This window comes from Solenopsis invicta, chromosome 6, assembly GCF_016802725.1.
Source record: "Solenopsis invicta isolate M01_SB chromosome 6, UNIL_Sinv_3.0, whole genome shotgun sequence".
Classification (NCBI taxonomy): Eukaryota; Metazoa; Arthropoda; class Insecta; order Hymenoptera; family Formicidae; genus Solenopsis; species Solenopsis invicta.
Window position 1 is genome coordinate 10,438,061 of NC_052669.1, and position 24,145 is coordinate 10,462,205.

Here is a 24,145-nt window from a genome sequence, read left to right on the forward strand (position 1 = left end):
GTATCTTCCCATTTAACGCCTTTCTTCACATTTTTATTTATTTTCTGTTCTGTTAATAACACATTTTTAATTTGTCAAAATATGCCAGAAACCGCTAAAAAAATACTTTTTTAAAATTTATATTTGTCTCAATAATTCTTGGCTAATTTATTTTACATCTATTTTTAAACAAATAATTTTTTTATTTAATGAATACATTTTTTAATTTTTTTATCCGCTTGGCGCATAAAAAATTTCTTACCTTTTACAAATTGATTAATAATTAACAATTTTACCTTTAATTTAAAAAATGTAAATATAACGAATAATTAATATCTTTCAATTATAATCTTTAATGATTCTAAAGAATTTATTAGGATGTCTAATAAAAACACATATATAAGATTGTATGAGAGATACTTTATTATAAAAGCTTGTAAAACCAAGAAACACATTCTCTCGCAATAAAAAGAAACAGTAAAAATAAAACGACAGAAACGTAATGACATAACAAGTATTCCAATTTTTTCGCAAAACAAATCATTTATTTTATATTATCGAAAACAGATTTCAAATAAACATGTTTTTGACTAACATACATTTCTAATTTACATTATACTATAAATTCTAACTTTCTTATATACCAATATCAGGAAGTTGAAATTTCGACAAAATTTAAGTTTTTTTTTATAAAAAACATGATACATAGCACACACAATGATGATCGCGTTATAATTCCTAGGGAAAGCATTCATTTTTTTAAGTATACAATACTTGCATATATATATATTATATATGCATATAGAATAACCTGGAAGAATTATAATTGTCATATTGCACCAGGTCATTCAATATATATTTTATAATTATACATTTTATAATATATATTGCTTTGAGAATTGCCGATAGTATACTTATAAGACATTTAATTCTCCAATCAATATAATTTCTAAATTATCATTTATATTAGTCAGTATATTAGTTTTATTATTGCTCCATTTATTTTTTGTGCTCCTCTTTTATTATCATCAATAACTTTCAAATTATAATTAAGGAACCTTATTTCGAGAATCTGTCTTTATTAAAAAGGTAAATTCATTATTTCTCTTGCATAATTTATTTTCATACATTAAAGATTTTTAATTTATAGGAAATAATTTAGACAACAATTAATCCACAATCACATATATGAACAAATAATTTTAATAATTTTAATAACTATAATAATTAAATAATAGAAACACACACACACACACACACACACACACACACACATACATATATATATATATATATATATATATATATATATATATATATATGTACACGTACACATATACATAAACATATAAAGAATATTTCTGTGTGAAAAGTGTAATTTGAATAAATATAATCACAAATATATCATGCAAAATCATTAAAAAGCAAATTAAACATAAACATATAAAGATAAACACAAGGCAATGTACCATATTTTCATACAGTTCAAGATTGAAATATAACATGGGAAAAAGAGAAAGAGAAACAAAATATTGGACTTTTATGAGCATGAGTGAAATGAGTAAAATTAATTGTATACATATATACTTGTGCATACAATGCGTGCATGTTATGAAATAATACATGTATTATAAAATAATGAATTGACATGTTAAATAAATAAATCTCTTTTTATACGGAAGTTTGTACATATCTTGCGAAAATAAACTGCACCAGTGTATAATTCTAACTGTAAAATTATATATTCACAAATTAAGAAAATAACCTACAGTACATTAAAGACAGGTACATTTTAGGCCAATGTCTGATCTATCTTTACATGCCTATGAAATACATATTATTACATAAATAACAGAAATAATGTGCGGTGATGATAATTTAAATTAGGAAGCTCTTAAAAAGATAATTTGTTTTTAACTACTTTATAAAAATATGTTTAATGACGATAATATTTGCTAATATTCACGTATGCTAATAAAACACATCCTAAAAGAGATACACATAATTATAATAAAATATCTGCATATTCATTCTTATCTATTATAATAGCTCGATATACAGGAATGAGTATAATCGACTAGGGCAAGAGTATCAAGCCACTTTTTTTTAAATAATACCAATAAAGATGCTGAATAAAGCAATAAATAAAGAAGTGGAATAATGTTTCTATAAATAATTGAAAGAACTTTTAATAAGTTTACAACATCGGTGTATAATAAATTTATATTTGTTCTAATTAAATATCGAACAAAATTTATATTGTTTTTACACTTGCCCCAAATTGTTTTAGAACTTAATTGTAAATATGTAGGAAGAATGACAAATTCTTTAAAATACTAACATATAAAATTAGATTGCAAAAATAGATACTTTTTCATCATTTTTTACATATATTAATAATAATAAATATATTAAAATTATTAATTTCGAAACACAGAATATAAACCAGAGAATTTTATGTTGAAATACGTTTGAATAAAATAATGTTTTGATATAATTTTAACATAATTCAAATAAGAACATAATTTAATTTTCTTTTAGACCACATCACATATCATATTTTATATATTAATAATTATTGTACTGTACAATAAAATCAATAAAATAGTATTTAAAAATCGACAATTCTCTTGAATAAAATAATGTCAAGTACTTTACAAAATCAGGCAATAGGGAGCACATTTGAGAAACGTTTTACCTTCTTATTTTTTTTATATAAAAATATGAAATAAAATAATAAAATTATTTCCAGTAAATGCCACAAATATTGATGTATGTATTTGTGTATGTGTGCGTTTTCATTAAGGAGAAATCAATTTTTAATTAACTTTTGTGTCCTTGAAACTTACATCAAGTTTTATCAAGATAATTCAAATGGTTTTCAAATTTTTTCCTTTAATTTCGACACTCTGTATTATCTCTAAAACTAAGCTGTTTCTGACATATGAAACTTTGTCTTGAATTAATGTGAGGAATCACTCTCCTTAAAATCTTTTAAAATACTCAAGAATCATCTTGTATATGTTACATACTCTTTTTATATTTGTGATGATATTTACTGGAAATAATAATAAATACATGATTTTATTTTGTTATATAAATAAGTCATATCAGACCAAGTATCGCTATAGCAATTTTAACTTGGCATTCATATTTCTTGCTTGCTTGCTTTGTTCATTGTCATATATGTATATATGACGCAATAACAAAATTAGTATTAAACGATTTAATTGATTGCAATCCAATTTTTATTTGCAAAGATATTTATTTATTGATAAATTCAAATTTTTCAATACGAGGTAAACAGGTTTCAAAAAAGAATTTAAATTTTGAATATTTTGATCTTTTGCACAAGCTGTCAAAATATTTTTCACATCGTCATACAAATAATACAACGAGTAAAAAAACAAATCACAGCTGAGAAACAAAAAAAATTCTTGTAGATAGAGGAAAGACGGCGGCCGTGGAATATCAGGATAACTCGTATAATTCGCGTTAAATTCTAGGAGCAACCGTTAAAATTTCTTTGTCACAGTTTACTTAGATATTTTAGAGTTACTGGTCATTAGTGTTCGCTTTTTATAAAAGTTGAATTTCAGTTTTGCAGGTAGCAGAAATTTTTACAGTTGTCTCTACATAATTTTGAGAAGCATGTTACGTATTTTTTTTTTTCAACTTTAGTCTAACTTGAAGGCCTTGAATATAAATTTTTAATAATTTACTGAATTTAATGTATGTTGTAATGTGTGCATGAATTCTGCAAATAAAGTCATGGTATGTGAGCTGTGGTTGTGAAATATGGTCCGCTATGTGCATTTTTCTTACAATTTGACAATCTCATTGCAGACGTTGTATGTCTATTAGAAGAAAAGAAATTATTTTAAAGTTTCAAGTTTTATTTTTAAAAATGTTTTTAAGTCAAAAATATTATTTAACTTTTTTTTAAATAAAATATATTTCATGTTTGTAAAATCTTGTTTTGTAGCACTTATTTGTGTGTAAAAGCTAGGAATGATTAGTTTTTTTTTAACGAATAAAAGTGCTTTTCGTGACATTAGTTATTAGTATTCCATGATCTCCCTGATATTCTACAACCTTCTCCTTTCCTCTAAAGATAAATATTGCAAAAAATCAATGATTGTTGTTCAAAACTATCTTCAAGACTATTTCTAATTAAAACGTGCACTCGTTTGCCTGTCTTGGAGGCGAGTTCAGACCATGGCATAGTTCGATAAAGCAAGTCTATTTCGAAGTGGGCAAAACTAATGGACCATCTTTGCATCATTACGAAATACTTGCAGAATTTCAGTCTACTTTTTGTTTTAAAGCTTTGAATACTGGAATCAAATTGCTATAAATCTACAAAATACGCAGTTTAGTTATGATATGGAGGTTTTAAATACTTATGTATGTAAATATATCGTATAGTATAAGATTATATTCCTGGTAAATAGTCGGCCAAACATACTGCATAGATTTAAGTAGAGTGGATGCTACCGCTTCCTCTTCATACCCTTGCGATATCCTTTACCAAACCAGCCTGGATTCTTTGGAGATGCTACGGGAGTGTCCGCGCGAATCACTAGCGCACCTTCCTCTTGTTTTTGCTCGTTCTCGGTCTTTAATGGCGCCGGACAGTCCCCGTCACGTTGATAATACAAACAGGTGAGGGAGCCCTCGTGCTCCATACAAAACGAACAAGCCGGTTTAGGTTTCGGCGTTTCTGCCGGCATGTTTGGTATTTGTATAAAAGGATAGTAAAATAATGGCGTCAATTGAGGATACATGTACATGGGGGGAAATGGCAAGCCCATAGAGAGAAATGGTAACGCGGCGAAAAAAGGCGCCGGATAGGCAGTTGTTATGTCAGCTACTGCTATGGACGATATACAGTCTTCTTTGTCAGTTTCTTGCACTGTGCATTCAACGTTCTCATCACTACTTTGGCTTAAAGGCTCCTTAACCGCTGGCTCCTCGAGGCACGGTTGAGTCTTGGTGAGTTGTTCGCCGTTCTGAAGTTTCACCGCGTGAAAGAAAATTGGATCTTTTGTACGATTGTACCGCGGTACCTCCAGTCCCAAGTGGTTCATGACTCTCTTCATCACTTCGTCACATTTACCGTTTATCTTTAAAACTGCATTCTCGTCTTTCGGAGTCCACTGCAAGTTGACGACGTACAGAGATGCTCTTTTCGGAACGGGCTTGTCCATTTGCCACAACCATGGATATTTTTTAAGAACTTTGAGACTAGAACCCAAACACAATATAACGTCCGCTTGCTTCGCAGCCCTAGTTGCGCCGTTCCAATTGATCGGCCAAGGAAGATTGCCCCTCTCGCCGAAATGCACAATAGAATCTTGCAACATCGAATTACATCTGTGACATAATCTTCCTGTACCGTGTTGATATCGCGCAGTTTTTTCAGTGACATCGAAAAGTCTCCAATATTCTCTAGACGGCTTGCACGTTCGACAAACTTCCACATACATATTGCCGTGCACTTCGGACAGGAGATTACGTGGGATACCACTGCGCAAGTGTAATCCGTCACAGTTTTGAGAAACTATATGCTTGAGGACTCGAGCCTTGTACAATGCATAAAGAGCCATGTGCGTCAAAGTTGGCTCAGCTTGGCTCAAATCATGATTCCTAAAAATATAAATAACATAATAATATATATGTGTGAATTATAAATATAATATCAAATTCCTTACAAGATGGAATGGATCATATGAACCATTATGGTAATGGAATGAGGATCTAGACATAGTGAAGAGTATGTACTGAGAAAACTGTAGAGATAGATGTGTATGAGAGAGAGAGAGAGAGAGAGAGAGAGAGAGAAATTGAAGAAGAAAAAGGAAATAAGAAATAAGAAGCTTTTACCAAAAGTATTATAATAATATAAGAAAATATAATACATATAGTCAAAGTACGGATATTAAAAACTAATAAAATAAAACTATGAATGGAAACAGGATCACGATAGTTGTGATAGCTGATAGATTAATAAATTTTAAATGTCGGTAGATGTGCATGATTAAGAAATATTATAAACCAAGTCTCTTTTTGGAAAAAATAAGCTCAAGTAAATAAATTTTATTTTATATAAATATTTTATCACATTTAAAATGTTGAAATGTGACATGTTATTATGCTATTATTACCATTAATAATTCACAATACAATATACTAAAGAGATCTTACATTCGAATCGTTTTCAATTATTCGAGTGAGATGCAAAATAGTAAATAATAAAATGTGCAGTCAAAAAATATAATTAACATAAAGTAATTAAAATTATAAATAAAAATAAAAATGTGTACATGTGTATATGTGGGATCTTTTAGTTTCAAAAAATTAAATAAAAAGATTAAACATATGGGTTAAACATTAAATAGAAAAATTTACATCATATTGTATATAATTTTTCATAAATTTTATTATAGTCTTTCGTCAAATGATAAAGATTAATAAAACAAAATAAAAAAAAGTAAAAGAGAATTATCATAAAAGATTATAAGTTTCAATTAAAATGACTCCTACCCAATGTCCTTTCCCTGTTGCATACGAGTCCAAACTCCATTAGTTCCTCTATAGTCTGGAATAGATGCTGCTGTACTAATACCTGCACCAGTATATACCGCAAGTGATGTCGCTCTACTGATCGCCGCTGCTAAGCGTATGCATTTTTCCTCCAAGATTTCGGGTGCATCCTCAATCTCTTCCAATCTTGCTTTTATTCTATCTCGTTTTTCTTGTCTGTATATATAGTAATTCAAATAAATTACATATTTTATAAAAAGATCAATATAATTTTATATTTTATTTAAAATTGAAGACTATATTAATTGCATAGTTTTAAATTGGTAAATGTAGCCACTAATAATTCACATTATATATTGATATATGTAATACATTGATAATGTATCATTCTGTATATCATAATCTAAGCCAAAATGAATATATTTTGACATATAAAATATATGTATTTACAAATAACTTTTATATTTATTTGTTCATCACACAGATGCAGCAGCATCGTTCTATTACTAATAACTAATATTATTTTACATAGCATCAATTTTACGTAGTACTAATTTGACTTTATACCACGGATTCAAGATTACATGGATTATTAACGTATATTGAAAATAGGGTTATTTTACTCTGTCCTAAGGCAGATTTGACTATGGAATGACGAGTAGCTGCATTTTAATTGTTAAAAATATCCGCTTGTAACAGCCATTACCGTAGGTTAACCTCTTTCACCACTTCGCTGCACGAGGCGAGTATTCCAGTTTCCTCCGCTGTCCTGTCTATCTCGGACTTTTGTAAAATCGCCGCCACCTGATAAAAATGTCATCACGCTTCAATGAGATTTGTTTACGATGCATCTATTTGGGAAGATATCGCCGGATGGGGGGGTTTTTAAGGTTCGGGCAATTTATCGCGGGAGTGACAATTCAACGCGAGCGGAGGATTATACGCGTGATATTGGCACGCACGTACCTTCTTAAAAGTAGCCACCCTCTCGTCTTTGACTTTAAAAGCCTTCAAAGCGGCGGAACGTCTTCGCGACAGGAATCTCTCGTCTCTCGCCTCCTCCATCTTTAATCAAAACGGTGCGCGCAGTGACGTACCATTGCCCATGCTTGGAAAATACGTCACGTCACTCACGTCTCGACTCTCGATCGCGATCGCGATCAGCGATTGTTTAAAGGATGGACGCGCGTCTCTCGCGTCTCGTCTCGCTGGTCTCGCGACTCTCGCTGCTCGCCACTCTCGCTCTCGTTCGCGCTCTCGCGTCTCGCGTCTCGCGTCTCGCCGCTCGCGTCTCGCCCAAGCCGCACAATCTCCTGTCTCGTCGACGACGCGCAACGACGCGCGACACTGCCAGACACTGCGCGACCATGCGCGACTGTGCGCGACTGTGCGAATGTGTGTGAGAGTGATCAAGTGTGAACCGTGATGGTATGGTGATGCGTTGATATACTTTACGAGATATTCTCACGTATAGCTTCCTTCACCTTGATATTATTGATAACAGGTATATACAATGATAGATACACAAGGATGAGAGACGGGTAATCTGGATCAGTGATACTTGTGTATTTCAAAGTTTTCTCGCGATCGATGCTCGCGTAGATGTCCGTTGATAACGCTCGTATTCGATCATATTCGATACGGCAAGGTGTTTCCAGGTGTTATGCGATGTTAGGTTATGTTAGATCAGAGTAGCCTTCAACGGAGACTTGTACCACTTATACATGTAAGAACGATTATTAATTCCTGAAAAAAATTCTCACGTCTTGTACTTTTAATAATTTCTTATATTCTAAATTTATCAAAGTTTTAGATAAAATGCCCTCAACTGGTTCAGATTTTCTTTTATAAGAAAAATTATAAGATAAAAAATCTTAAAATATTTTAGAATTATTCACATATGAAGAGTTTTAGAATAGTTATAAAATTATATAAAAATTTTGAAAACTTCTGGAACTTACAAAAATAATGAAAAATATTTCACAAAGATTTTTAATAAAAAATTTTCATCATGATTACATTCATATAATTGATTCATTAATATTTTGTTAGAGACATGTCCGACGATCTATTGGCGAAGGAAAAAGAGTTTCACAGGTTGAATCGTGATCTTCAACTAAAGACACGTGATGTAATAAAGACTGTTGATTCAATTATACATGCCCATGACAGCAAAAGTTTATTTAGCGATGCGAATCAATCGCTTCGAATCAATTTTAAAACGGAAGATGCAAAAGCTATACACTCGGAAGATATTGCGCCAATGATAAATAAACAATTAAGGACATCGTTAATTAAAGTATCTGAAACTTCAGTGGAATGTACCGATGATATTGAGATTCCAAAGAAAGATAATACTGTGGGAAATAAAGCTGTTATTATTTTACTGCAGGGCAAGATTGATATGCTGTACAAAAAGTTACAAGCAATGCAACTCGAGTTTAATAATAAAGTAATGTTTTCTCATTTGTTTAAGAAGGTTCTTCAGTGTTTTCACATAACATAAGAATTTGATCAAATTTGGAGACTACAAATTTGTGATTAATATATATAGGCAATCTTAAATTTCTTGAAATTTTTTTACATACATTTTTTTCTTTAAACAATTTTCTAAAGTAACATTGAGTCTAATGAAGGAAAGAAGTTAAAATAATTTTAATTTAAAATTTAGTTAATTTAAAATTTATTTAAAATTAATTTAAAATTAATTTAAAATTTTAATTTAATAGCAAATAAGATATGTGAAAATTTTGTAAAATTATATTCATAAGAAAGAGTGAAGTTTATATTGAAGAATATTTTAAAATTAAAAAAAAAACGAAGTTTTATCATATCATTTTCTGTAAATGAAAAAGTCGCGAGTCTTGTTTTCAGTTTTTTTAAGCTGAACAACCTTCTCTTAACGAAACTGGTATATTTTTTTTCCACAATATTTGCTCCAGTTAGGAGCATTTGGAAAAAGTGCTTTTATGAAAAATTATTAAATAGTGAAAAAAAATCTATAAAGTAATTGTATTTATAAATAGAACGATTACTGTAAAGAATTAGAGGGGGAAAAGAAGAAACTTGATGATACTCAAATTAAATTATGGAACCAGATAGAAGCGTTAAACGATACAATTACAAAGTTGGAACGTGCAAATTCAGATACACTCTCAGATTTTCAAGCTCTAAGCAATGAAAATATTGTTTTGAAGAAGGTACTTTTAAATTCGTTTTGTTATAATTAGAATTACCAAACGTCTTTACTTTAACAGAACACGTTTCACAATTTGATCTTTGGTCCTCCAGCCTTCTTTTTTGAACAAAAACGTAAATGTCCTATTTTTACAATTTTTAATTTTAACTTTCAGTTTTGTGTGAGGTAGAACACAGTATCTGATCATCAGTTTACGATGAACAAAACAAAATATTGATTGAAACTGTAAAAAGTTTCATAATTGTAAAATTCAATTTTTGTAATTTTAGAAAAGAAACTTAACTCTGGTAGACAAATTATTATAAATTTTGATGAATTGCACGTTTATCTTGTACATTTTGACCAATTTCGTTAAAATTTCTTCAAAAATTTATTATTTTCAATAAAATGTCATTAATATGTTAGCAGTTCAGTCTGTTTTGTTATATAAAATTAGGATAAGAGTAAAATAATTAAACACATTTTATATGAAGGAAATTTGACAAGTAAATGAAAGAAATGTTATCTATATATTTTAATAAAAACAATTACATGATTAAAATTTTAGCGTAAGAGATTTAATCTTTTTTAGGTGTGTCCTTTATTCGTTTATAGAAATTGTCTTTTTGTTGCTGTGATATTTGGTAATCCTAATTATAGTATACATCTTATAATAACATTAGTTTTTATTTAAAATATTCTGTTTTAGGACTCAGAAGGTCTTCGAAAAGAGATTAGGATATTAAATCAACAATCAACTAATCTTGACATAAGATTAAATAGATCTCTGGAAAGTAACGAGAAACTTAGAAATGCGTTAAAATGTAGTCATACAGAAGAAAAGGTTTAATAAAGTGTACTTAAATCGAAATATAGTTCAAGTCTGTAACACTTGTTGTATTATCCATACTTTGTAGGAATTAAGAAATCAAATTAGAAAATTACAAGAAGATAAGAAATTAATAATAAAAAGTTTGGAAAAACAGCGATCAGAATTAGTGCAAGCGTTCAAAAAACAGACGTTACTCGTAGATAATTTGAAGAAACAAAACGTATGCATTGTATCTCATCATTAATTTCTTCTATTTGTGCAGCATTACATAATATGAATTTTTATACAACTTTATAATTTTGCAGATACATTTGATGGCAAATGGACAAATCAGTTTAACGAAAGAAGATTTTGCAAAATTATTAGAATGGAAACCTCAAAATATCTCTGACGTATCATAATAGCGTAAGATAATAGTATTTCTAATAAATCTGTATTTCCAGGATTATTTTTCCACATTTAATCGTCTAAACCTTTCTTAAGAAAAATATCTTTTTCAGGGGCATTTCGTATAAAACATTTGTTGAATGGTGTAACTTGTGTAATTTATGTATTGTATAAAAGATAAAAGTAATTCCATTTTATAGTTATTTATATTTTACAGTATTATATATTACAGCACAAAAAAATTATATTTGATATATATCTTTTCACAGAAACCTTTTTGTGTATTTATATATCAAAATCAAGCATTAGCGAATTAAAATATTCCATACCTTTCCAATAAAGATTTACATGTGTGATTCATCGGATATTGTTATTTTTTTATTAATCATTTTGCGAATATTTATATTTTGTTTTTGTTTCATTCCATATGCATATGTGTGTGTTTGTAGCACTCTATTAATTTTATATAAAATAGCAAATGCACATCTGACTAAATAGATTTTAAAAGGATTTACAGTTTTTTTTAATATATCCAATAAATTAATAGTATATCGGTAGATAGGCAGCAGATTCAGGTAAGAAATTGCAGCAGATAGATATCAAATGTATTCGCATTAAATATTTTTTACGAATAATAACGATACATCCGCATGCCACAGATTTTATTTGGCTGTTGTTATATTTTGCAAATTTTGCTAATGTACTATGATACCAACAACATTGCGTACAAGTCCTGTAAATCTGCAGCCTTAAATTTACAAATGTGTAGTGAACACTTTGTAAAATCTGTTGTCGACGATCTCGGTTATCCAGGAAAAAAAAAAACGACGTTTGCAATCGCTATGAAAATCATACCTTTTTCGAATATATTTAATGCTTGATAATTATTTTTCAATTTTTTCTGCATATTCAAGGAGATTTTCCAGTTTTTTCACATGATATATATAAGAACTTGATCAAATTTTAAGATCAAGTTTGAAATATATATACATACATACATATATGTATATGCATATGCATTTTCCCATCCTCCCCTGAATTTTTTCAAACTATTTTACTATATAGCTCTTTTACTTTTTATATTATAATTATGTAGCTTTTTCTACTGCAAATCATGTAGGATATCTCATACCCCAGGCTACTCATGCTTAAAACAAAAAAAAAATGAAAAGTTAATGAGTTTAAATCTTGTTGGAGTATGTCATCCCATCTAGTTCACCAAAGGTTAAATAACTTTCTAAAATAACATTGATTCTTATGGAAGAGTTACCGCAAACAAAATGAAAGAATTTTGAAAATATATAAGAATATTTATAACAATTAAAGACATTTTTGTATTAAAAAAAAATTAGAGTTTGCGCCATCTTCTTATAACAGTACAAAATGTTTATAACATGTATCAATATTAAAAAGGAAATATTTTTAAATAATATGTTATCATTCTTATTGCTTAAAGTTTGTTCATTATATATTTATTTAGTACTTTAAAGATGGCAATGATAAAGGTTTCTATGTTAAAAGAATATATACATATAAATAAAATTACTCTCCTCAAATTAGTTTTTTTAAAGTGGAGAATCTCCTTCAGAAAGTAAACAGTAATAATAAAAAAATCGCTGTTAAAAAAATGTGATTTTCATAGTGACTCGTATCAAGTTCAAATCATTTTATATTTGACAATGTCAAATGTCTCGTTCAGTTTATTTACATAACTTCTGCATTTAGTGCAAGGAATAATAACTGACAATAACAAACTCTGAGTATACAAAAATTCGAAGCATTAGATTTTGCCGCGTATCAACGCGCGCGAATATAAATATTCATTATTTACCTTTATAATCGCGACAATCAGAAATTGTGTCACGTGTGACGAGCCATATGGATATAAAAAAATGTTGCTCATCAAAAACATCAATGATATTTCACTGGGTGATGTAGAATGAATATTAGCATTTCTTTCACAGTAAAGGATTGTAAATCCTTGACCTAAATGATGTATAGCCATAATACATATCTAAACTTACAAAAAGCAAACAAACTTGTTTTCGTAAACAATTCGTCGAAATTACTTCTTTTACATAGAAATATTAAATAATAGCAAATATCACAAGTATATGGATAAAGACTGTATGATATAGTCAGTATCCCTCTGCACAACCTACAGCTCAAACATGTTAACGCTGTTATAATTTGAAAAAGAAAAAAAAAATTTGCACAGTACACTTTAATAAAATTAAGTTAACGTTTCTGTAGTTAAATGTAGATTTGTTGTTACCCTACGTGGGCAAATACGTTAATAAGATTTAATTACAATAATTCGCAGTTTATTTTTCTCGCTCTTTAGATTTTATCATCGACAATATGCCATGAAAAAATGTAATTAATATTCGAGTACCTAGAATCATACATATACTTAAAAATTCTAAACTTCTTTCTGCCTTGCTCTCTCTCTCTCTCTCATTCATTTTTATACATATTGAGTTTAAAACTCAATTTCAAGATGATTATTAAGATGACCTTTGTGAGCGCTTACAATTACAGGATTTACAACTCCTGACTCCTGTCAAGGGCGCTAAAATTAAGATTCACATAAGCACCACTTTTAGAGCTTACGCTTATTATTCATTTGTGTGTATGTATGTATGTATGTGTGTGTGCGTGTGTGTATGCGTGTGTATATATATTTTATAAATCCTATTACCATAAACATTCTTACTGCTTCCGTATTGCACGAACATCAAGTGTCTCTCTCTCACACACACCCACTTCTCCCTCACTCACTCACTCACTCACTCACTCACTCTCTCTCTCTCTCTCTCTCTCTCGACTTTTTTACCACAGCAAAAAATTTTACAAACATAAACAAATTTATTCAATTAATTAAACATCATTAAGTTAATCAGTATGTGAATCTTTAAATCCTGCACAAGCACAAAGACCGTCGAGGTCAAAGCCTCTAGATTTTGCATAGAAAAAATTATACTATTAAATTTAATCTTGTAAAATATTGATTTTTTTTAGCGTCGTTAATCGCGCAAATTGGTGTTAGTCTCAAAAAGAAATCAGTAAATTTTATAATTTTTTGTAATTTTAAATATTCTACCTAGAACACGCAGAGTTGACATAATTATGTTATCGCGCAAAAACACTTGAATTGCTATGATTATGATAGAATTTTACATGTATTGTTATAAAATTTTCTGACTTATATATGTATTCTACTGTAAAAGTTAAATGTTTGCTAAAATGCATTACTATCTATGTGCTCAAAAATTTTGTACATTCTGCTTTTTATTATACAATACATCTTGTCGCGTATATGTGTGCAAAATTCATTTCTTTTTGCATAACCAATTACAATTTATAATGATCTTTTTCTATATATAATATAGTGGACATAATATATCTTTTACTTCCTTCACATTTACAATATTTCCTTTAGTTTGTAAAAAATAAATTGTTCTTAATATTTTCAGTTACAAGACATAAACTATTGGCGATATCAATAATGCAATGAAAATACGTACTTTTGTTTTTATCATTTTATATAATTCTCTATAGATTATCTAATATCTTAAATGATGTTTATTATACCGAGGCGACATACCTCGTCTTAAAAACCAACACAGACAGTAACACATCTAGCATTGGCTAATGATTACGAAATAATTTTATTAACATCTTTTATGCTATATCCATATATCTTTTAAAAGATATATAAAAAGCTGGACTCTCTAAATGCGACCAGAATGACAGTATGGTACAAAGGTATTCATGTACAGAATAAAAATAGGGAATTACATTCAAGACCTTAAATAAATAGTCTGATACGTATATTATATATATATATCAATGAAAATGAGAGTGTGTGTATGTTTTTTATTTTGTTTTTCTTGCTGTATCGTTGCCCTGATCATGCCAGGTAGCTATAAGTGTCCTTTTGACCTTCCGTGCGCTCCAAATATTCTTTTTCAATTAAAATATCTATACATTTCTGCAAGAAAAGTGTTAAGTCTTATTGAAATATTGGTATTATTGCATAATTTTTATACTTGCTTAAATTAATAATATTTTGCTTATAAATTTTTAAAAAATATGGCAATATATATGTATATTTATATCAGAGTTGAATAACTTAATATTCCTTCAAAACTAAATTAAAGTTAGCTTACAAAATTAATTTGGATACATTAAAAGTTGTTATATAAACTCGATTAAAAATCGCGATAAGATCAAATTAAATTAAAAGTTAATTAAAAAAAAATATATATATTAATATAAAATTTCTATTAAAATAGAATATGTAATCGTAATTTTTACAAATAAGATTCTTTTAACAAAGCAATTACAATATAGATCGTAAAAAAAAAAATTTAATATTTTATTTGTAAATTTAGCTGTAAACTTTAGTTGTAAATTTATATGAAACCAAAAGAAATATTTTTATATGCAAATTTTTTTCTTTTACATAAAGTTAAATTTTTAATTTAACTTTAAAAAATTAATAAAATTTATGTGTTTTCAAAATAATTGAGGTTAAAAATTAGTTAAAAAGTTATATAAACGCTTTTAATTTATTTTATTTAACTATTTTAACTAAATATTACCTAATACTGATACATGCATATACAGGATGTTCATTAATGGTTGTACTCACTTTTTATTATAGGAGCATGATTTACCGACGGATATGTATTTCTAACTTATTCTTATATTAGAAATAACACATGCGTGCTCCTATGGTAAGACGTGGGGACAACCATTAATGAACACCCTATATACATGTGTGTATGCGTGTTGTGTGAGTGTGTGTGTATGCATGTTGTGTGAGTGTGTGTATGCGTGTTGTGTGAGTGTGTGTATGCGTGTTGTGTGAGTGTGTGTATGCGTGTTGTGTGAGTGTATGTATATATGTACAAATATGTGTGTGTGTGTGTGTGCGCGCGCGCGCGTGTGTGTATGTAAATAGATTTTTAAATAATTTTTATATAAAAGATAATATTAAAAATAGGATCCTTTTTGTAATAATTTTTTTAAAAACTTACCTTAATGACATGTACTCTCGGTTTGAATCTAGAGCTCAATTGATTCAATACTTCGGCTACCAACTGTTGATGTTTTAATACTTTCCGCATTTTCATAATTCTGACAATTGCTGCTTGAATTAAAAGTTTCCTATCTTCCTCTATGTGTTTGTGCGTAGTCTCTTGTTCAACTTTCAATTCCGTCTTCATCGGTATATTAATATTTACCCTTAATTTTTTGCTGTTAAACGAGTAAATATATTATTATATCATACAATTATTATACATTGCTGCTCAAAGTTTCAACATGAAAGTTTTTCACGTCTCCCGTCTCACGAAAAATTTTAAGAGTTTAGAATAAAAAGTCTGAAAATTTTTTTTTAAATTTATGAGATTCATGCATATTATAATATACATTTTTTTCACTTTTTTTCTGTAAATTCTTTAATATCAAAATAAAAAAAATATATATTTTATAAGAAATGAGTTTTTACGCGAAACGTTCGATATTATCACGAGAAATCAATGCACGAATTTTTCGATATATTTAAAACTTAGAAAGTCTATTTTAAAATAACTTTTTGTTAATTTCCGTTAATGTTTCATCAAGCTACAGTGTTTCAAAGTAAAAAAAAATTTTTTAAGTATTAATTTATTTCATATAATTTAAAAACAAAATATCATAGAGATAATACTAAAAGATATATTCAAAGTTCTATCTTTCCTCTTTAAAATGTATTTGAAAACTTCTCAACGATACTTTTTCATCGAGATATTTAACTTTTTGTAAGATACAAGAAAATCTCAAGCTGAAACTTTTGAGCGGTATAAATCGTAGTTAGATATACGTAAATTAAACATAAAAATGGCATACTTTTTGTAGCCTGTAAAAAGTTCTACCGTTGATAACGGGGTCAGTTCAGTTACATCGTCGCTAGCTGCAGTTAAAAGCTTTGCCTTCAAAAGTATTTGAATAACCTAGAGAAAAAACTTTTAGTATTTCATATTGCGAAATCACACTCACCACCATTATATCAATTACCTGTAGTAAAAAATCCATCTTTATTTGTGTTGCATATTGCAGTTGTTGTATTGTCCACGACGTAGATCCATTGTACGCCAATAAAACTGCCATTTGGAAGGTCGACGCTTGCAACGTGTATCTGTTTTTAAAACAATTTGTATGCAGCTCCCCCTTAGACATATTATACAGCCAATTTAACTTTCTGCCACTATGCTGTGAACTATAGAAAGTTGTAAATCTATGTACAGATCTTTCTAGCTGCAAATAAAAATTACGAGTAAGTAATCGATGAGCAAAAAAGAATTTTCTCAAAAGAAAATTAATACTTTAGAGCTGACGGTCTGTTGGATCTGATCAGTTGATAAATCTATTGGATCTATTATCAATTATGAATCTTGAACTATTGTTATTAAAACAAATTTAGTATTCATTTTTTTTTATACGAATTATACGTTATGATTCTTTGAAATTAATTAATGTCTTTTAGTCAATGTAAATTGAATGAGTTCCATAAATCTAACGTCGGTAGCTATAATTATAAATTTTGCGGTCAGCTCCGAAGGGTTAAGATTTGATATTTTTGGTATGCTCTACCTCGGTTGGCAAAGAAAACGTGAAGGATTGTTGGAATGGCCATGAACCAGAGGATAAAACTTGTATACTGAAATCTATATCTAAAGGCTCGGCAGAATTTGTCAGGTGCCTCCTGAACTGTTCATTTAGATCTTTCGATACGCCAATGTCCTGGAGAAAAATTGTTGCAATTATATATTACTATTATATTTTTCTGATTTTTAATAACAAAATATGTTACTTATTGATAAAATTTCTAATAAAGTTACATGCAATCTATAGAATATTCTTAAAATAAAGAAACAACTTTTGATAAATTACAAAAGTATGTTTCTGCAAAGCTCATTCTTACTTGGAAAAAACATTTTAAATAATTTCTTTAATGTAAAATTTATAAAAATATTTTAGCTAATATTAACTATTTGCAGGCATGTATGTACATCATACTGTTTACACAATTTTTAATCAGTGCAGCGTGTAGAATGGAAAAGTTTTAGCACGCATTTCACGGAAAATTAAATATCTCCTCAAAAAAAACCTCTAGAAAAATAAAAATTAAAAATTTTTTTTAATGTTTTTTTTATTTTGAAACGCTGTAGCTTCATGAAATATCATTAAGTAAAAGTTAAGAAAAAATTATTAAAAAATAGTCCAAGTTTTAAAATTTAAATTAAAAACGGTATGATGATTTCTCGCGATATCGCGAGGACTTTTTGTATAAAAATTCATTTCTTATAAAATGGGTGTTCTAACTTTGAAAGTAAAGAATTTATGGAATAAAAAAAAAAGAAAAATATATTTTATATGCTTCATTTTTCAAAAATTTTTTAAAACTTCTTTTATACTAAATTTTTCGTGAAATGCGAGAAAATAGCAAACGTGTTGAAACTTTTGAATGATAGTGTAATTAAATAATAAATTATATTACCTGAAACATGCGTTGTAACTTCGAAGTATATTCAAATCCACAAGCTTGTTTCAACTTAGAGATCATGGAAGCCTCAGCGTCGTCGCTAGCAGACATATGCTGCACCAATCGTTTCGCTAACATCTTACTATAGAACTTTTGAAATACATCTTTGTCTTCAATATATTTAAACACTACCATCTGTAAAAAAAAATAATAAATATAATTAATGTAATTTCTTCACGAGATTCAGATGAAAGAAATAAATTTATCGTAAATATACTTACAACTTGATTAAGAGTATCTTCAAGTTCCGCCTCTTCCGGATTTTTACTACTCTTTTTAAGCAGTAAATCGCAATATTTTGCTAATAATTCCGGTGACTTGCTGCTGCTATTTGCCGCCCTCGTGACGGAATTGCTATTAATAAATCGTCCGCAAGCCTTATCCAAGGCAGCGACAAAGCCGCTGTCGTTATTGAATGCAACCAACACTAAAGCGTTATATTTTTTATGTACTTCTAAAATTGTGTTCACATAAATTTTCGGATCCTGTAAATAAAATGGACTGTCAATGCTCAATCAATTCGCAATATTTGATACGCAACTATAATTACACTAAAAAAAGTCATACATTAGCTGCCGAGTCTCCGCATTTATCTATAGCTGCGAGACCTTGATTAGCGATATGACTCTCTAAAAGATTTCTCAATTCTCCAAGACCATTTGGTATTCTTGCTACTAACTGATACATTCTACCCAGATCTGTATTCTTATCAGAATCCAGAAGATTTTGAAATTCAGCATGGAATATGTCCAGATGCTTTTCGATAAGTACTCTCTCGCATGTTTTTGCCAGTCGCTCGTGAGTCGTTTGATGCAGATAAACACGTACTCGCTTCTGCTCTTCCAATAATCTCTGTTCCGCCTGCACATAGAAAAAAATGTAAAAGAAAATAAAGTATATTATTTATTCTTTAGATGTATATTTATTGATATTATTTTTCAGGGATATATACTTTTTTCATATATTCCGTTACAGGATTTTGTCTAAGAAATTCGGAACTTTCGCGATTGTAGAATCGTTCCGTATCCTCGAGAAAGATATTTTCAAATGAATCTTTATACACTGTTAGGTTTTGTCCTTTTGCACCTGGGTCTTCTTCGTTTAAACCCAATTCTACGTAACAATTGATGACACCGCTAACTAATCGGGTATTTATCGTTTCACCGTTACGTTCTCTTTCAATTAATTTAAGCACCGCATTAGTAACCTGGAAGAAAGCATAGATTTTACATCGATCACATGACAAATGAAGGGTTTCCTTCATTAGCAAGTTCACAAAAAACTAGCAGGTTTTCGTTTTTTTAATAAAACTCGATGTTATGGCGCTAAATCATTACTATCAGTAACGCTAGATTGTAAACAATTTTGTTTCGGCAAGACTCAAGAAGCAAAAAACGAAAAATATAAATAAATAGTAAATATAAAATTTTGCAAGAACCAAAATAAATCCAGAGTTTTATTTTTAATAATCCTAAAAATATTAATCAAAACCTAAAATTTTACTCTTATTTCTATTATATATCCGGAGAAAAATTATTATATGTCTACAATAAGCACTTTAAAGATAAGAAGTTTTTCGTAAAAATTTATATATAAAATACTTTGTGGATTTGTTTAGTTCTTGTAGAAAATCCTTTTAAATATATATGATACTTGCAAGAATATTATTTACCTGTCTATTTAAATGTTTAAATAAATTATCTCGCCAGGTAACCAGAGCTAATTGATAAATTTCATAAATTCCTTTGCGGCCTTCCTCGCACTCTCTCCGTACCCAATGGCGATTGAGATATGCACATACACCATTTAACACTTTACTACTGAATTGATATTCCTCCCATTGTCTCGTGTAGAATTGCAGCACATCCTCGTCCATCAAGTCAATACCATGCTGTAATATTATACATATATTGCAACACTTTTACTTATATTTGCAATGTGTACACACATACACATACACACGCGCGCGCGCGCGCGCACACACACACACACACACGCACGCACGCACGCACGCACGCACGCACACACACACATATTTACTTTGAGTAAATTAATAAGGTAAGTCCTAAGAAAATCGCGTAGACGTTTGTATAGCTCCAAACCCACTAGCTGTGCGCCTCCTTGTTGAATTTGACCTTTTTTACTTTTGGTTGACGTTCTGGTCAGTTGTTGATGAACGCTTGTACAATAATTATATACATGTCTATAGAAATTTACAATGTAGTAAGGAAATATGTGACGATTGATTTAAAGAGGTTCTTTAGTTTTAAAAAATATAGAAGAGTTACATGATTTTTTATTCATATATATCTTTTAACATAGAAGTTTTTAGCACTACTGTCATAAAAATGATTAATAATAAATAAAATTTCAAAGTATTTTCTTTATGTTAACAATAAATATTGATGAAAAAAGTAAAAAAAAAATGTATACTAATTGTTATTTACAATAATAATTGAAATGTAACAAGTGACATAAAGAGTAAACAGAATTGTATAATTCACAAACATTTGATACGCTTACACTAAAATGATACAGTAAAACTTTATTTTTGTAATTCTAAAATATTCTTTAAATTCCATTTTTTCTTATCAAGTTTTTCAAAATTATTATATATTGTTTACAATTTAAGCTTTCATAGTTAAAATTCTTTTTCTCACAAAACTTGATTGATTTTAAAGTATTATTTGAAAACTGTGGCCAAAAAAATAGAAAAAATTCAAAAATGTCTATGTATTAATCATAAGCTCATTCTTAAAATTTGATCAAGTTCTATTGTGTGAAAAGACTGAGCAATCTTTACCAAAAAGAAAAAGTGAAAACGAAGATTGGTGTGTGCATCTTCCATATAAAGGATACGTGTACAACTCGATGTATCTAGGCTTCGACATGCACTGCCTGTTGTAAACTTGTTCTATACCCTCACGCAAGTCACCCCAAATTTGATCCAAATCGATCTGCTTGAGGCCTGGGGGACCACCTTGATGACTCCCAGCCCCTCCACCACCCCTGTGCCCCGACATTCTGTTTCTATGTGCCTGTCAAGTGAGCGTCACCGTTCCTATAAGCTATTTCTATAGGAATAAACATGAAATTAACATTGGATATCTTCTCCCAACAATATTTAATTAAATACACTTATATGACATATTTGCTACAATAACAAAATAACTAAAAAATTGTCACTATTGAGTTGCCTGCAAAAAAAGAGAAATTTTCATTTAGTATATTAAATTTTGATAAGAATTTATTATATTGAAGAGCTAATAATACTCTTATTCCTCCACAGCACACAAAATTGTTGCATCAAAATCATATTTAAAAATAATGCGTATATTACAAAATTTTAATAATTTAAATTATTCGAACTTTGGTTTTTAAAATTTTTGTCAGTGTTACAGCAAATGAGTGATATGTTACGATACAACTAGTTGACCAAGAATAAGGCACGCAGTTGAATACTAGAATCATACGTTGCAATGCAAAGGAATGATTATTAAAGTATAATACAATAAAATTTAAGTTGAAAAAAAATATTTGTTTACTCCAATATCGTATATCCAGATAAAGAGCAATTACGAAATCCAAATATTTCTGAATTATTTACGTGGAGTATACCTTTTAAATGGAGTATATCTTTTAATTCGAGATATAAAAAACGAAACAAGCCCAGATAATTGAAAGGCATTATCACAACGTGTCCCAAGTCGGACTGGTCGTACAAATTCGAGATTCTTCGGAGAAAAGAACTTTGTGAAAGGGAAAGGTTAATCGACGATGGGTATTCCGTTACATTGTGTGATGCACGATTCATTCCTTTGAAGAGACTAAGATAGATAGAGATAGATAGAGAGAGAGAGAGAGAGAGAGAGAGAGAGACACATAGACGCACGAAGAAAGAGCGAGCGAGTGTGATGAAAAGAGAGAGATGTCGAAACAGAGATTTACTCGCGTTCGTGTACACCATATTTTTTTCTCTTTCGTAGTAAAAAAACGATTCCGTCAAGAGAAAGAGAGGAGGAGGAGAAGGAGGAAAAAGCGTCGTCGCCTCGAGTGAAACACGCGCTCACCTGTTCACGTTCACCACTGCATAACAGGAACAACGACCAAGGGACGATTTTCGTATATGAAAACGCGGCGCTAGCTGGCCCGCTTTGTCCCGTGAATGCGTCGAGATGGACGATGTCGAAGTTAAACTTTTTCTCACAGGAAATTTATCGATGAAATTCTCCGCACGAGCCTACACGTACAATCTGTCCTGTGCGACAACGAGCGCGGCAATACCACTGTGGAGCAAACCAACGTACGTGTGCTCCAAAAATTACTTACGACCGCGGATCCGCTGCTTCGGTTCTGACAGGTTAGGCTGCGATATTACCAACTGCAACGCATAATTTAACCAACGTATTCCGTGAACATAGGAATACATAGAGAGCCGAGCGTGAATTCTTTTAAGCCTTCTATATACGAATACAGCCACGACACAGTTTATAGCGTTTTCGATTGGGAAAAAGTTATAGCGTTTTCGATTGGGAAAAAGTTATAGCGTTTTCGATTGGGAAAAAGTTAGTGCGCACCAGTGCGCACTCAGTTTACGCCAATACTGGACAAGTTCCATGAGTTGCACTGAATAGTGCAAATGCAAAAGAACACGCCCAAATTTTCAGTGCAAGTGTCAAGTTGAGTTAAGCCTGCCGCAGACGATACGTTTTTTCTTACTGGGGGACAATCATGAAACTTTTTCCCTAGGGCGGAAACGTGAAAAGTGAAAATCTTTACCATTGAAGTTAATGGAGAAATTTTTCACTTTTCACGTTTCCGCCTTAGGGAAAAAGTTTCATGATCGACCCCCTGGATTTCTAATTGGATTTTCTTAAGCCTGCCGCAGACGATACGTTTTTTCTTACTGGATTTTCTTACTTGCTACCGTACGGGCAATGGTACTGGCAGTGCTACTGGCCGTGGCTTCACACGGTGTGAGTTTTCGTACGGGCTGAGCAACTGAAATTTGTTTCATAGAAGCGGCACGCTTAAATATGGATGAGATAGATGAGATGGATGAAATTATTGCAACAGTTGTACATTGTCGTAAAATTGCTATTGCATTATTTTTAATTATTGAAAAATTGCGACAACAAAATAAGTATCGCCGACGTTTATGGAGTCGACAGTCAATACATTCTTTAATGCCTTACTTTTACTGTGCTTATTATGGTAATTTGGTGTGTTTATCGCATATAAACATGGTTCCTATTAGTAGGCCTCTATTAAACATAAAATATTTTTTTTGGACTATTTTGAAGTCTTTTCATTTTTGCACGACGTCATGTTTGCGAAGTGAATTCACGTTTGAACTTTGGCAACACTTCGACAGTGGCTGTGTTCCGATATAACTGCCAGTACTGGCAGTGGTGAAAAATCCGTTCCGTTATTGGTACAGTCGCCTGCATTATAGTTGCGACACTTTTTTTTCGATGCGTTTCTGAACGCGGAACTATAACGAGAGCTGAGAACATGATTGGTTCTTACTTATAGATCCAACCAATTACGTTTGCCGCTCGATGAGCAAGGCTACATTCCAAAAACCATCAAAGAAAAAGTGTCGCAACTATAATGAACATGACTGTAC

At 30.1% G+C, this 24,145-nt stretch overlaps 3 protein-coding genes across 5 annotated transcripts; 1 reads left to right on the plus strand and 2 right to left on the minus strand.

Moving 5' to 3' along the window:
• Positions 1–1,699: 1,699 nt before the first annotated feature.
• On the minus strand, positions 1,700–7,678 carry LOC105194499 (NAD-dependent protein deacetylase sirtuin-7). Its single transcript, XM_011159443.3, has 4 exons — positions 7,492–7,678; positions 7,232–7,329; positions 6,526–6,741; positions 1,700–5,628 (listed from the first exon to the last, which is right to left on the minus strand). Exons 1-4 carry the CDS (start codon positions 7,588–7,590, stop codon positions 4,473–4,475), a joined length of 1,569 nt encoding a protein of 522 aa, XP_011157745.1. The 5' UTR covers positions 7,591–7,678; the 3' UTR covers positions 1,700–4,472.
• Positions 7,679–8,030: 352 nt separating this feature from the next.
• On the plus strand, positions 8,031–11,282 carry LOC105194498 (testis-expressed protein 9). The gene is made up of 7 exons (XM_026140634.2): positions 8,031–8,251; positions 8,578–8,977; positions 9,552–9,725; positions 10,413–10,547; positions 10,621–10,755; positions 10,841–10,940; positions 11,036–11,282. Exons 2-6 carry the CDS (start codon positions 8,582–8,584, stop codon positions 10,934–10,936), a joined length of 936 nt encoding a protein of 311 aa, XP_025996419.1. The 5' UTR covers positions 8,031–8,251; positions 8,578–8,581; the 3' UTR covers positions 10,937–10,940; positions 11,036–11,282.
• Positions 11,283–12,573: 1,291 nt separating this feature from the next.
• LOC105194500 (cullin-1) lies at positions 12,574–22,890 on the minus strand. Of its 3 annotated transcripts, none has more exons than XM_011159444.3 (13): positions 22,587–22,890; positions 21,376–21,590; positions 20,557–20,719; positions 20,189–20,407; positions 19,469–19,723; positions 19,084–19,377; positions 18,738–19,001; positions 18,472–18,651; positions 17,565–17,714; positions 16,989–17,228; positions 16,821–16,924; positions 15,968–16,187; positions 14,836–14,916 (listed from the first exon to the last, which is right to left on the minus strand). In XM_011159444.3, exons 2-13 carry the CDS (start codon positions 21,537–21,539, stop codon positions 14,836–14,838), a joined length of 2,334 nt encoding a protein of 777 aa, XP_011157746.1. In that variant the 5' UTR covers positions 21,540–21,590; positions 22,587–22,890. The 3 variants fall into 3 exon arrangements, with proteins under 3 accessions (XP_039306261.1, XP_011157746.1, XP_039306262.1); XM_039450328.1 differs by having other exon boundaries at positions 22,135–22,890; XM_039450327.1 differs by lacking the exon at positions 22,587–22,890 and having other exon boundaries at positions 12,574–14,916; positions 21,376–21,539.
• Between the last annotated feature and the right edge of the window lie 1,255 nt (positions 22,891–24,145).

Bases quoted from the DNA above. Each gene is read 5' to 3' on its own strand.
- LOC105194498 (XM_026140634.2), top strand. From the start codon at position 8,582: ATGTCCGACGATCTATTGGCGAAGGAAAAAGAGTTTCACAGGTTGAAT. The intron at 9,726-10,412 runs GTACTTTTAAAT...ATTCTGTTTTAG, and splicing joins AAAATATTGTTTTGAAGAAG to GACTCAGAAGGTCTTCGAAA. The intron at 10,756-10,840 runs GTATGCATTGTA...ATAATTTTGCAG, and splicing joins ATAATTTGAAGAAACAAAAC to ATACATTTGATGGCAAATGG.
- LOC105194500 (XM_039450327.1), bottom strand. From the start codon at position 21,539: ATGTCGGGGCACAGGGGTGGTGGAGGGGCTGGGAGTCATCAAGGTGGT. The intron at 18,652-18,737 runs GTAAGTATATTT...TTTTTTTTACAG, and splicing joins AAGATACTCTTAATCAAGTT to ATGGTAGTGTTTAAATATAT. The intron at 17,715-18,471 runs GTAATATAATTT...ATTTTTCTCCAG, and splicing joins AGTTACAACGCATGTTTCAG to GACATTGGCGTATCGAAAGA.
- LOC105194499 (XM_011159443.3), bottom strand. From the start codon at position 7,590: ATGGAGGAGGCGAGAGACGAGAGATTCCTGTCGCGAAGACGTTCCGCC. The intron at 7,330-7,491 runs GTACGTGCGTGC...CATTTTTATCAG, and splicing joins GGGTGGCTACTTTTAAGAAG to GTGGCGGCGATTTTACAAAA. The intron at 6,742-7,231 runs GTAATGGCTGTT...CTATATATACAG, and splicing joins GTGAAAGAGGTTAACCTACG to ACAAGAAAAACGAGATAGAA.